Raw genomic sequence first — 13379 nt, 5'->3', positions numbered from 1 at the left:
CTCGCTAAAAAATGTTTGCACGTCGCCTCGGCATCGACACAGCAGTGATGGGGGAATTACATGGGGGTAGCCCATAATTTCTCGAAAAATTGAAAAGATGTTGATCTTAACTGTGGTTCTTCACTTGAAATTGTTATTTTGCCAGCTGAACAAAAAATATTTTAAAATATTGTATAATATCTATATTCATCCAAGCATACCAGACTTCAGACACATAATTACTTTGAGGTATTGCATATCATCAAGGCCCCATGGAAATTAAAGCTAGGAGGGGTTAAAACGTAGTGCCCTCCTGTTCTTCTTCCCACCTATTGCGTTAACACTGATGGAAAAAAGTACCTGTAAACACTAAAATATCAAGTGCTTCCACAAAAATTCGTTATAAAGGTGCACTTATCTGGTTTAAAGCCCAGGGGCAGATTTCGATGCCCGGAGTTTTTTGTTATTAAAGAGGTTCACTACGGGAGGTTTTTCTACATGCATTGTCCATTGGAAGAGTCCGAGACTAGGGCTATGACTTTGATATAGGGAGGTTTCTCAAAACTTTTGTTATTTTCTTACTGTATACATATATGATATCAGATTTCGGCAACCTGCAGCAAGACAGTCATATGTGATCCCAAAGCAATTTTATGTGGCCTGCTTAACTATTAGTTATGTTATTGTTTTATTGCAATAGTATGACTAGGTATTGAGAAACTGCAAAACAGAATTTTATTGCATTCCCTACACATTTTTTCATAAAAATATCACTGGAAAATGCAACAAGGTTGTTAATTGACCATGGAGAAGAGATTCACTGACACCACTTACTTGATGTTTCACAGGCAAAAATTATCACTTTTTAAAATAGATTCCTTCAACTGTATGATGTTCAAAGAATATTAATAACTTTGAGCAAATTCAAGTTCATAAAAAAACACACTAAATTTACTTATCACCTTTATGTGTATACATATATATATTTTTTTTAATTAAGACAAAATGAATGGAAATATGTATACATACCCTATTGTGAATTTGGGGTGAATCTTCCACTCAGCATTGCATTTATCTTTGCCCTAATCAATTTTTGATCAATCAAGAGTTTGTTTATTATATCTGAGTATTGTGGATTCTGAGGTTCTAACACTGCCGCTTTTGCAACTTTAAGCAATGCAACTGTTTGATGGGGCGTCTGCAATAAGGTTTCTGCTGTCACGCAGCGATTGGAAGCATTATACCAATCTCCGACTGCAACAGATCCGTGATTACGTCGCTACGCATTGTGTGACACACAGCAATGAATGAGTGGTGTATGAAAATGAGCAATCGCTGAAACGATCCGTTCTACATCAGCAGATGCAGTGATCTTAAACTGTCCATCATTTCACAGTTTTATTCCAAGTCTTAACTTTCAACAAAAAAACAGGGTTCAAACAGGTTTTCCTACAATTTATTACTGTAACCCTTTTTTTTGTCATTGGTTACGGTCCTGATTCCAACCAAAAGAACTTGTGGGAGAGAGAACAGAGCCAACCCATCCCTAGATATAAGAGGAGATTGGTTCCTCTTTTTTGTCAGTTTCAATTGCAGTTAATTCCTGACATCGGTAGTTGGTTTCTCATCTTAATAACGTATTTCATTTTCAGAAGGTAATAACAATTATCATTATATTATTATTATTATGGTATTATGACAATGGTTAATTACTATTAGTGAGGCCCTGAGCGATTATAACATTGTGAGGTACACAGCTTTGAACAACAGCTGTGTAGGGACTATACTATTAGGGAGTTCAAATACCCAGCAGATTTTTCACCCGGTTGGAGAAAGAGGGCAAGGTGAGACAGCAGATCAACAGGTCATCTCCTGCTATACCAGGGGGATTCGCACCCAATACTAGAGCAGCGGTGAAGGGCAAAGGCTGCTCTAGACTGTGGGTGGTGGCACATGTAGGCACACTAATGATACTTCTAAGCACAGACCTGATGAGATTTTAGATTCCTAAAGAGCTAAGCTTGCAGGTGGAACATGTTCTGAAGAGCACTGATGTTCATTTGCCACAATCTATCTGCAGGATTCACTAAATTGCATCGTCCCCAGGGCTATGAGTGATTACTCATAGCCCTGAGATAATAGCGGAGTCGGATATCGAAACGTCGGCAGTAATGCAGTTCCTGACTTGGTGGCAATCCCTAGAACTCTTCACGATATCTACTCAAAGGGAAAGCACAAAATCTTTCCTCGTTAACCAAATCTTTCTTCATCCACCATGTAAAAGTAGAAGTTTCAAGCATTCATGTGAATGAATTTCATTCTCATAACCATTCAAATGACCTTTAACAAGATCATTCATCATGTAAAATGGTCTTTAAAGTTGCCCAACTCCTTCTCTAAGGCATTTAATTATTGAGGACAATTCATATTCAAGCAAGTGAAATATTTTCAACTCCTTCCTCCAAGAAAATCTTATAAACACTAAAAACTGAACTTATTCAACTCAAGCGTACTCCAACCCCTAATTAGCAAGAAAAATTTTCAACGGTCAACTGAAATCTGGCTATTACCACTACTTTATAGAACAACATACAAAAGTACAGAACCAAATAGGATTGAATGTTTTGGTAGTCAGATCCCAGCTCTCACCAATCTGGATACAAGCATCTGCCACAAACACCGGGACAATAATATGGGAACAAAAATTAAATGTGTGAGACTTGATGGCATGCAGTCACTTCTTACCTGAGAGAATGCAGATCCACAGACATCACAGCGGTATGGTTTCTCTCCAGTGTGGATTCGTCGGTGGTTCCAGAGGGTCGAGTGTCTCGAGAAGACCTTGTCGCACACTTCACAGGCATAGGGCTTTTCACCCGTGTGGATTCGCTCATGGTTCTTGAGGTGCGGGCCCTGCGCAAAGCGCATACCGCAAACCTCGCACTTAAAGGGCTTCTCGCCAGTGTGGACACGACCGTGATTCTTCAGGTATGCCGCCTTGGCAAATGCCATGCCGCATACCTCACATTTATACGGCTTTTCACCAGTGTGCAAGCGCTTATGGCTCCACAGCGAAGAATACCTGCAGAGCAATAAATAACAAAAAATAAACATTTTGTGGGAGGCAAACAAATTTTCATCATATCAGTAAATATACAGTGCATTCCAGTTAATTGTGATACATTGGGAATCGTAGAATTTCCCTGCACCGGTTAACCCATTAGTTCATAGTATTTTAAAAGTATAAATAATTGGCCAATGGAATGCAACTAAGAAGACTTTAATGGGGTGCTCTCATAAAATTAAATGGTATTTTTTTTACAAGTTTAGATAAGTAAGTTAAAGTTATTAATATATGCAAAATATGAATTCATAATTCTCAATATTCCTGTTGCTAGAGATCTTCAAAGTTCGCAAAAATTACTAAATTCTTTCGCACTACAAAAACGCCCTGTGATGTCAGAATGCGAGTAAGCAGACTCGCTCCATGGCAATAACAAAACAGTAACGACGATAACAAACATCTATGACGATACTGATTCATAACGTGAAGGGTATGTGAAAAACAGATGTGAATAGTTTATAAGTTTTTACGGTACTTGTATAGTACAATGGTTGACTCTGACTTCGTAAAGATGCATTCTGGGAACATTCTGATGGTAGATTAATTCATGGCCACTTATTTCTTCTCTAGTAATGAAGATTTCTCGGTGCGGAGGTGAGAAGCCGCAAAATTGAATTGTAACATAAATTAAATTAATAATTACGTTCCCTAGAAATCTAAAGCTTGGTTTGTCTCTCATTTAACTATTGCTATTAGCTCATTGCTTTTAATGTATACTTGGTGCAATATTTGAATATGTGAAGATAACGTTTAGGAGAAATACAACGGATCACATTTTACGCCGATTTACTAAGCATTCGTAAGGTCTGGAAGAAAGACATATGGTATTTCAATAGTTTGTTAGGTTCAAGTGTTAATAAATTTGAGCGTTTGCACTGTTGGGACTAAGGTGACACCAGAACATTAAGTGAGAACAATAATCTCACACAGTGGAAATCGCCGTGGATGAGGAGGATGGAAAAGTAATACATAAACGCTATTTGTCAAGATTGTGCTGGATCTTCCAGTATGCATACATTCTTTAAACCTGTCAATTATTCAGGACAAATATTTCACATGACTGATGACGGAATTAACATATTAAAAAATTAATTGTATAGAGAGATACATAGGTTTTTCTAAAACTGGGACAAATAGTCTACTGACACCACATGAACCTATTGTTAACTGGACTCTGACGTCACGCTCAGCCAACATGGCAATGGGTTGTTTTGAGCTCAAGATTAATATACAATTTTCAAATTGGAATTTTACGAATAATACGCAGGTTAGAGAAGAACTGCTTTCACTGTAATTTTCAGCACGAAGGATATTTTTTATCGCATAATCATCCATTTTCAGGGGAATTCCCCATTAATCACTTATCTATTACTAAAAATTAGCTGTGAAAAGAAACAAAATTATGAAAATGTTTCCTGAAATTCTGTGAGTAGATGAAAAATTGTACAAATATATCTCCTAACATCCACAAATTAGGCAGTGTTGACAAGCCACACAAAAAGAAACCCCTTAGGAATAATGTTTAAGTTGTCCTCTGACAACATTACTGCTGTTAATGGCAAGGTCGTGTTAAATTGAGCTACTATTAAATCATGCTCATGACTTAACAGCACTAAAAGCCTGGTTTTACGATACATAACATATATGAGTCAATTTCTAGATGTATGAATGCAAGAATGAATGCCAAAATGCACGTGAGAGTATTTGAAATTTTTATTGCATCAAAGTGGTTCTGAAAAACAGCTAATAAAATTCATTACCTTACATGGAAGAAATCGTTAACTTGATTTTTTAACTCAACAAAATTTTAACTGGCACATGATGTACCCAGAATGAATGCCTGAAAATACAATAATGGCATTTCCCTTTCCTTTATGCTAAAATAAACTGAATAAATTTAGATATATAACTTCTTAACAGTATTTTTCAATGCTCCTTAAAGAAAAGGAAATTTCCTCCTGCAGCTTATAAGACTCCACAAAATGCATCACAACTTGTGCTCCCAAATAGAAAATTTGAGGTGATATTATAAGTTTAATCAATCATATATTTATCGGAGAGCAAGAAGTGAAAACTAATCATAATGCAACACTTGCTAGACTCATTTGTCGCCTTGCATCTGATACCTGAAAACAACCTAAACACATATTTTTTTTACAAACTCTAATTCTTCTTTCAATTTCAGATGTATCATGTAACTAACAGACTCAAATAATACCGTAATTTGCTTATCTTAATATATGTTTCCAGCATCTGATACATCATACTTTAAAAAAATTTGCCTCACAATTGATACAGCCAGATGATTTGACTCAATCAAATAAGATGCCAAACAGTCACATACAACTAAAAAATCAGGGTATCCAAGGAGAGATCCGGATAGCGGGTCAGCCTAAATATGGATGTTTCCAAAGGATGCACAACGATTACTGCCATTTCGAAATAGCTATGGCCTTACGTTTCCTAAAAGAAACTTTCTCGTCTGATCAGGTGACATGCTAATGTTAGTTGAGAAGACTATAAAAAATAGTAAATATTCACAAACAAAGAGAAATACATTTTTTAGGCATGTCGTTCCTTACATTTCTTCAAATTGAAGATAATTTGTGCATATACGTTAACCTCAAATTTCAGAATAAATGGTATAACTAAAATTTCTGTGGTTGGCTACAGTATAAATACCGAGAGAAACGCTAGAACGCTTATGATTGATTGAATTATGAGAAATCGGTGGATATAGCTCCCAGAGAGATATAATTCGAAAATATGCTTAGGACGAGATGAAGTAAAATTAATTTATGCCTTGCTTGGGATATTGTTCGATAACAATGCCTTTCCTCCAAAATGAATATTATTAATAATTGATATTATAGCTCGGTAAGCAAGTTACTCATCTCTGATGACAGGAATTGTCATGCAAAATACTTAACTATAGTAAAGTTTAAGGGATTTTACAACCTGCTATAACTTTTAAGGCGGGAAAAATTTTTGACAAAAACTAATTTGCCTAGTCCTGAACTCGAACCAAATTTGCGCCAAGTAGTTAAAAAAAATCACTAACTCTTGATTAACTTTGTGGTATTCCATTATAATTGAAATTAATTATTTACTCCATTGTAATTTTAATTATTATTTATTTTTGTAATGACCACGGTGAATTGGACTCTAGGGAGCAGTTAGAAATTTTCAAAATTATTTTAAGTCAGGACAGCACTCTTATAAATGAATATCTCTACCCATCCTTTTCCCCTATTCTGGCGTCCGTTTTAAAATTCATCAAGTAACTAGGTAACAATAACAAGATAAACAAATCATAATTTGCTCTTGAAGATGATGATAATTGATTGAAACCCTGGTCGCGCTCAGAAAATAAGAAGTGGTATAAGTAATTGTGTGATATCCAGGAAAACCTAAGTAGTTTAAACCAGTACGTGATACTAATAGAATTCACGCACTTGGAACAAAAAAGGTGGATTCTCGTTCGAAATCCGGGGAGAGCGAACGAATTTTTTTTAGCAAAATAAATGAACTCAAATCATGCCTTACTCCTAAAAAAAAGGAAGTGAGGGAAAGAAGAGGAAGATTCCGCACACATTCTCCACACTAACCGAACGGAACTCAATTAATAACGCTCAGCCTTCATTATAGCCATACACTTAACCGTTGCGAAACACTAGTTCGACTAAGGCAATGCTATCAGCATTAAAGGATACTTGAGGAAATATATTATGAATCCGTCAACCTTTCCTCCGTAGTGAGACGAGTAAAATCTCTTTGCTAACAACAATCAATAAACGCAGAAAATTAGTAATGTAATAAAACATTAAAATTATCAATCCCACTTTCCGATAGATAGACGAAGAGGAAGTTTATTGGCCGGTGAACTCATTCCCGAAGCAAAGCTTTACAACTCTTACCATGGAAGTAAGGGGAGGATTTGGAGCTGGGGAGGATTTGGAGCTGGCTAGGCCCGCTGTTTCCAGAAATTTAATGCCATAAGGCAGTATAATCGAACTGCAACCATCAATATGAGAACACATCAGAATATTTACTCCATGCGTCTCTTGCATAATTCATCATATACCCAACATTATTAATGTTACATAGGTCACGGTATACTATCCTTGTCCTTGGAATATTTCGCGAGGTAAAACAGGTTCCGAAAGCATGAAATTCATTTACTTTGTTCCTCGATACACCCCAAATATATTTACATTTATTTCTGACAAGACCAAATACTTTCCAAAAGAAGGCGTCTATTCATTGCGCTACAGTGATACAAGGTATACGTACGCCATAGTTCTTACATGGGTCAGATATCCAACGAACTGGAGCTCCAGGGGATATTGAAATTAACTGGATAAAGAAAAGCCGTAGTTTTAACGCAATCCACACTGAAAAAACGCGTTCGCAATACACACACGGTTTAAAAACGCCATGCAAACAACAGTTGAGATTTTACTCCTCCGATGCAGATGCGGTGCACTATTCACTTGTTTCTGCTGTACCAAACGCAATGCTACCAACAGTAGGAAAATCGATAATGGGTCGTCAGCTGCTGAGGACGTTCCTTGGGGCACTGACAGTTATAACATTTGTAGATTATACAATACGCAGCAGTAGAAAACGACCAGTAAACAAAACCTCGAAATACTATCATTGAAAGTGCTCAAAACAAATTACCCTGAGTCTAAAGCGTTATTTCTCAGAAACCTGTAATGCCGTATAGTAGTGATTACAGGCGCGGCACGGAATGCAAAGCCCGGAATTTGATTGGGATTTAAGATACCCATCACTAGAAAAATATTTTAACTAAACGTAAATAATTTTCAAACAAAAAAAGTCGCGGAAAAACATACGGGAAACTGCAAATGCGCCTGAATTTTCAAAATACAGGCTCCGAACAGTTTTGTTCTCATTAGCATGGTAAATCACAAGTTGTATGGAGCATTAATAATATTAATTACTATTCTTAACGCAATGATTGCTCATTTCTATAAGAGGGAAAGCATACAAGCCACGGGGTGGGCACTCTCATTTTATGATTTTACGTGTTTAGCAAAAATTTTGTCTACATACTTTCAGGAGGTTAAAAATTCATATGAACACACCTATAAGCCTTTATTGGCTTTTACAATTTTATTTCCCTTTGCTCTAAATTTTTTATAATGGCCTGCTGGACAGCAAAATCAATTATGTGTCTTCACCTTTTCTCCCACATCACAGAAAAAGAAATCCACAATAAAAATTTCCATCCAGGGATTTAAAAAGTAAAACCAAGGAAAATGTCTGAATTATCATATGTAAATATCACTATCCCAGATACAGGGAATGTGAAACATGATAAAATTAGTTTAATCCGCTAAAATTCTGTCGAAACCTCTGTAAGGTCATAATGGTGTTCATAGGTACAGCAAGGGGTTTTGGGGGGTAAAATCCCCCCAGAGATAAGATAAATTTTAAGTTTAATCTATTTAACTTAATTTGGGTAATATCACTAGTGAATTACTAGAATAGTGTAAAAATTAATAAAATATCCCTCAGAAAGCCGTAAAATTCACCATTCAAACAATTTATCTTAATATTTTTCTGGGGGAGGGCCCCCATATCTCCCACTTAGCTTGGCAGGTAATCCATATTCCCAGACCACCCAGTATTAGTTGCACCTAAAACCTCCCTAGTCTTAATTCCTAGCTCTGCCCCCAATGGTGTTTACTCTCAAGGCTATAGAGGTTACATAAATAGAAGCGTAGCAACTAAGGTTTTAATCCATAGGCTTTCAAGGCTCCCCTAGTTGATGATAGGTAGGATTTTTACAAATTAAAGTCATTTTCTCATAGTCCCCACCCCTAGGAACCTCCTGAAACGTGAAATTTTAACCTAAAAATGAGTTTTTAACAGCCAAAATTAATTCAAGCATGGAATTTAAGAATAAGTATAATGAAAACTGTATGAAGGTATGCACACCATGAATCAAAATTGATAATTTGGTATGCACTATAAAAGCACACAACCTTTTCCAAAATGCACGCCTATTTTATCAAAAATGCACAAGCATTAGTACCTAAATTTTGAGGTAACGTATGATATTCAATAAGGGGACAGTACGTATTCTTGAATTCGGTCACTTGGAATTTGTGGAGGTGACACTGGCCATCCATTCCTGAAATGTTACACAATTCTTACAATATCATTAATGCCATACTCAACAAGGCTTCACTTGAGGCAAAGAGTGCACTCATAGCACAACAGTTGTGGAATTCCCCCAAATTCCACTACTGTTATTTTTTCAAAAATTCCCCTAAATTACCCCTAATTGTCCCTAAGTCTAAGTTTAAATTTTATTATATGCTGATATACTGGAAGAAAGCAGAGAAACAATGATCATATTTTTCATTTTACCCACTCGTTAAAAAATAAATAAAAACAATTTATGTCAGTCCCAAATTCAAATTCTGAAAATTTATGGCTACAGACACAAGAAAATTCAATAAATAAACTGTCTGAAACAAAAGCAGCAAAAAAGGTAAAATAACATCTGCAAAGAAAATGTGAAGAAAAACTAAGGGATAACATACTTAGGCATTTCCATATTTGCTTTGTCCTGACAATCACCTTGGCTGGAATCGTCCCTATGGTAAAGTGAAAAACTTAAAAATGCCTCATTCACAGAAAAAAACAAGACGAAATCAGCTTAATTCACTTCAATATATCCCAAAAAATAATGGTTTTTCTGTAACAGGAAAAATTTAACGCAAAAAAGTTAAATACATATCGCACTATAAACAAATAATTTTTAATAATTAAGTTACATTTATTGATGACAAATTTTTGCTGTATTGTGAGCAAAACAAAATTCATCACTAAATAAATTCACCTATTAAGAGGAGATTCCAAGAAGAAATATTTAGAGTCACTTTTATGGCTAGAAAAATAAGGTTTCTGAACCTGAAGAAAAAAATGCAAATTCTAGAGATGAAACACTATATGAAGACTATCTCATACATCTTAGACATAAAAAAGCAATATTTTTGCAGAGCAAATAAAATAGAATTATTCACCAAAATTATTTTAAGTATATTTTTAATGCAGTACAAAATAAGTTAAATTTTGAAAATGACCACAGAAATGGAAGTTTATGTCATTTTAATTTTCTATGAAATATATCAGAACATCTAATAAAGCAGAATTTAAAGCAACAGTGAAAGACAATCACCAACAACTTACCTCCTAGACATTGAACTTCATTTTAGATGATTAAAGCAGACAATGCATCTATTTAGCATTAAAATTACAGTTAAAAGTCTACTAAACTCTATAGAAATCACAGAATAAAAATTTGATGAAGTATCTAACAACAAGAAATGGGATATATAAAAAAACTAACTCTTACCTAATCCGTAAGTATCTACAACATTACACAACTGCTGCTACCAATGATCATATGAAATGATTAGACTTATTACATCCCAGCATAAATCATGAAACATAGGATTAGTGGTATTGAAATATATCAGAAATTTGGTCAAAGAAATGATCACAATGGAGTTCTAAAAGCTTTATCATTACAATATTTAAGCGACTTGCAAGAAATAACTGAAAAAGGGCTGTTTTTGTCAAGAAATTTTTTTAACTTTCTAAAAGATATTATTTATGATTAATGGGGGTTTCATATAACAAATGTTTTTCACCTCCCAAGAGCTCTTGCTGGATTGGTCTTATACTATACACCCAGTTGATTTCTAAATTCAATGAAATGTAATAAGGAATGAGGCACAAAAAAGTTGGATTCAACATTCCTTCATTTTTTACTCTAGAGGCCTGACTCGGCAATGTTCAAAGGATGGTAACTTTATAATGGTTCAGTTCTGAGCTGAGATGAAGTGATCATTATTCATCATAAGGATACTGCTTTCATATATGTATATATATAACTTTCATATAAATCGGTGATGGTCACTCAACTACCCTCTGCCTGATTTGAGATGAAAAGGCCCAAGTCCTCTTTGTGCACAACAAGCTTGTAGGGTTGGATTTGCATGCATTCCCCTCATAATTAAGTTAAACCTCTCAATGATTATTTTTTCAAACTCAAGAACAGGATCTAAGTAAAATACTTTGGATTCCACAAGCTGAGTTAGTATTGATTATTAACTTTATTACAAATTGCCAATATAATTTACCAAAAAAATATTAGTAAGCCCTTAATTTTATCATTAAATGAGTACAAATAACATGAGGGGCTTGAAAAACCTAAGAATGCTAGTCTTATCAGAGCACATTTTAATAAATTTTCAATGGGAGATGCCAACTGCTTGAAATCCCACCATCACCCAAAACCCAATAAATACCTACAATATTATTTTGCTCGAGCTGTTAACACATTCAGTGCGGTCTGGGAGCCCACTTCTCCACCTCCTTACGTAACTTATATCCACTTCCAAGTGTTCTGATCTTGTGTAAGGCCTTCAGCAAGCTTCCCTATTTCATACAGTGTGCGGTGTTTGTAACTACATAACAGTATTCGAACGGAAGTTATGGCCTCAAAATCTCCCTCTGTTTTTCATCCAATTTTGGCACTCCGCATAAGTGCATGTCATTACCTTTTATAAGTATTTACGGATGAGATATGTACTTATAATTTTGTAGTTTATAGTTACCATTTTATCTTTTTCGTTGTTTTCATTTTTTTCACACCAAATTACCTCAAATACACATTTTTAAACCATAAATTTCCATTGTATATTAAATATTTTTAGTACTTTTCTAATTATTGCTTATTTCATTTGCTAAATTTAAAGAACTATAAAGGGGAATAGCTCTCCATTTTTTAAGCCCCATAAGTACATATAATTAATTGTTGCATTTGTTAGCATATTAGGACATCTTATTTTTCCACAAAAAATTTCTCCGTAGCACCTGGTAAGAGTGGCAGTAAATTTTCATTCCAACTTTGCGTAAATATTATATATTTTATTAAATAGTCAATTGCCTTCATATTTATAGTGATGTACAGAAAGTTATAAATTTAGAAGTAGGTGTTGCTTCAAAAGAATTATACGTATTGAAGATTTATTAGACATGTCTGTTTACGGAATTTTAAATAAACACATTATGTTTTAAGGCTCTCACATTTTTTATTCTAAAAATAAATGCATTTTTTCTCTCTCTAAACTGCAGTGACATTCTTTACTTCTCAAAGAGGTTTCCTTTTGAAAAGTGACAGAGATATACTCTGAGGACATTTTTTTCTTTACTCAATTCGGCAAATGATGGAAATACGAATGTGGAGAGCAGTTCTGAGGATGAGGTAGAAGAAAACATAAGGGACGCATCAGGGATGGAGACAATAGTTATTGAAAATATCTTTGGGCCCATTTTCTGGAGCCAGCGGTTCCAGAAATTCCACCCCTAACCACAATCTCTATCTTTGCTTCTTCCTACCCTCCCTCTCCCATCCCACCTCCCTCTCCTACCCTGAACCTCGACCTTCAACAACCTCTCAACCAAGCAGTATTGAGTGGGTTGATAATCTGCTGGACCCTCCAAATATCTCTTTTGGAAAGAGGACATGCTACAAGATTATTTTGATCTCCTATTTACGGGAAGGTTTTTTCAGTCAGTTGTCGTAGAAGCAAACATATTAGCAGAGGAACTCTTTCATAGAGGTGTCTCCAAAAGAGCTCGTATGACGGACTGGAAAAATTCTATCAGCAGAGAAGTTCAAAGTTTTCCTGAGACTTACATACCACATGGGGATTATTTCTCCACAACAGCTAGCCGACTACTGGGGCACTAATGCAAAATTTGGGCATCACTATTTCTCTCGTATCATGTCGCGTAATTCGGGACATGATGGTGAGACATGTTCTGCATTCCGTTAGAAATCCGGTGGATGGAACATCTAAGGACACCATTTTCAAGATTAGACCTATAGTGTAGCACTTTCACTAAATTACAGAAACAGAGCATTACACTCAGCAGAGTCTGTGTATAGATGAATCCATACTGGCGAAGAGAGGAAGGTTCTGCCAGTACATAAAATTGAAGCTCATATTTCATTTGTTTCCTTCGAGTAATTCCGAATCCTCTGATTAAATTTGGTGAAAAGTTTTAAGTACTTGTAAATCAAGGTGCATAATGAAACCATATTTTATCGTTAGTCCAGCATACGTTATGCTTGACAAAAAAACTTCATTGCATTTGATTCGGATCATGTCATCATATGTTGATTTCATAACTCAGAGCAGTGTGGCCCTACAGCACAGTCAATGCA

The 13379-nt window shown here is 35.3% G+C and overlaps 1 protein-coding gene across 6 annotated transcripts in view; it reads right to left on the bottom strand.

Annotated features, from left to right (window-relative positions):
- LOC124167344 (zinc finger protein 345-like) overlaps positions 1 to 13379 on the bottom strand; it is an 86191-nt gene that overhangs the window by 56920 nt on the left and 15892 nt on the right. For 5 of the 6 annotated variants that reach the window (XM_046545341.1, XM_046545346.1, XM_046545345.1 and 2 more), the window contains 2 exons: positions 9682 to 9735; positions 2725 to 3061 (listed from right to left, as the gene is read on the bottom strand). In XM_046545341.1, coding sequence (XP_046401297.1) covers positions 2725 to 3061; positions 9682 to 9735 — 391 coding nt within the window. The remainder of the gene's footprint in view (positions 1 to 2724; positions 3062 to 9681; positions 9736 to 13379) is intronic. The other variant, XM_046545343.1, reaches the window with a different exon arrangement.

This window comes from Ischnura elegans, chromosome 10 (genome assembly GCF_921293095.1).
Source record: "Ischnura elegans chromosome 10, ioIscEleg1.1, whole genome shotgun sequence".
Taxonomy (NCBI): Eukaryota; Metazoa; Arthropoda; class Insecta; order Odonata; family Coenagrionidae; genus Ischnura; species Ischnura elegans.
The sequence above is the reverse complement of the archived record's forward strand: the minus strand, read 5'-3'. Positions and strand labels throughout refer to the sequence as shown.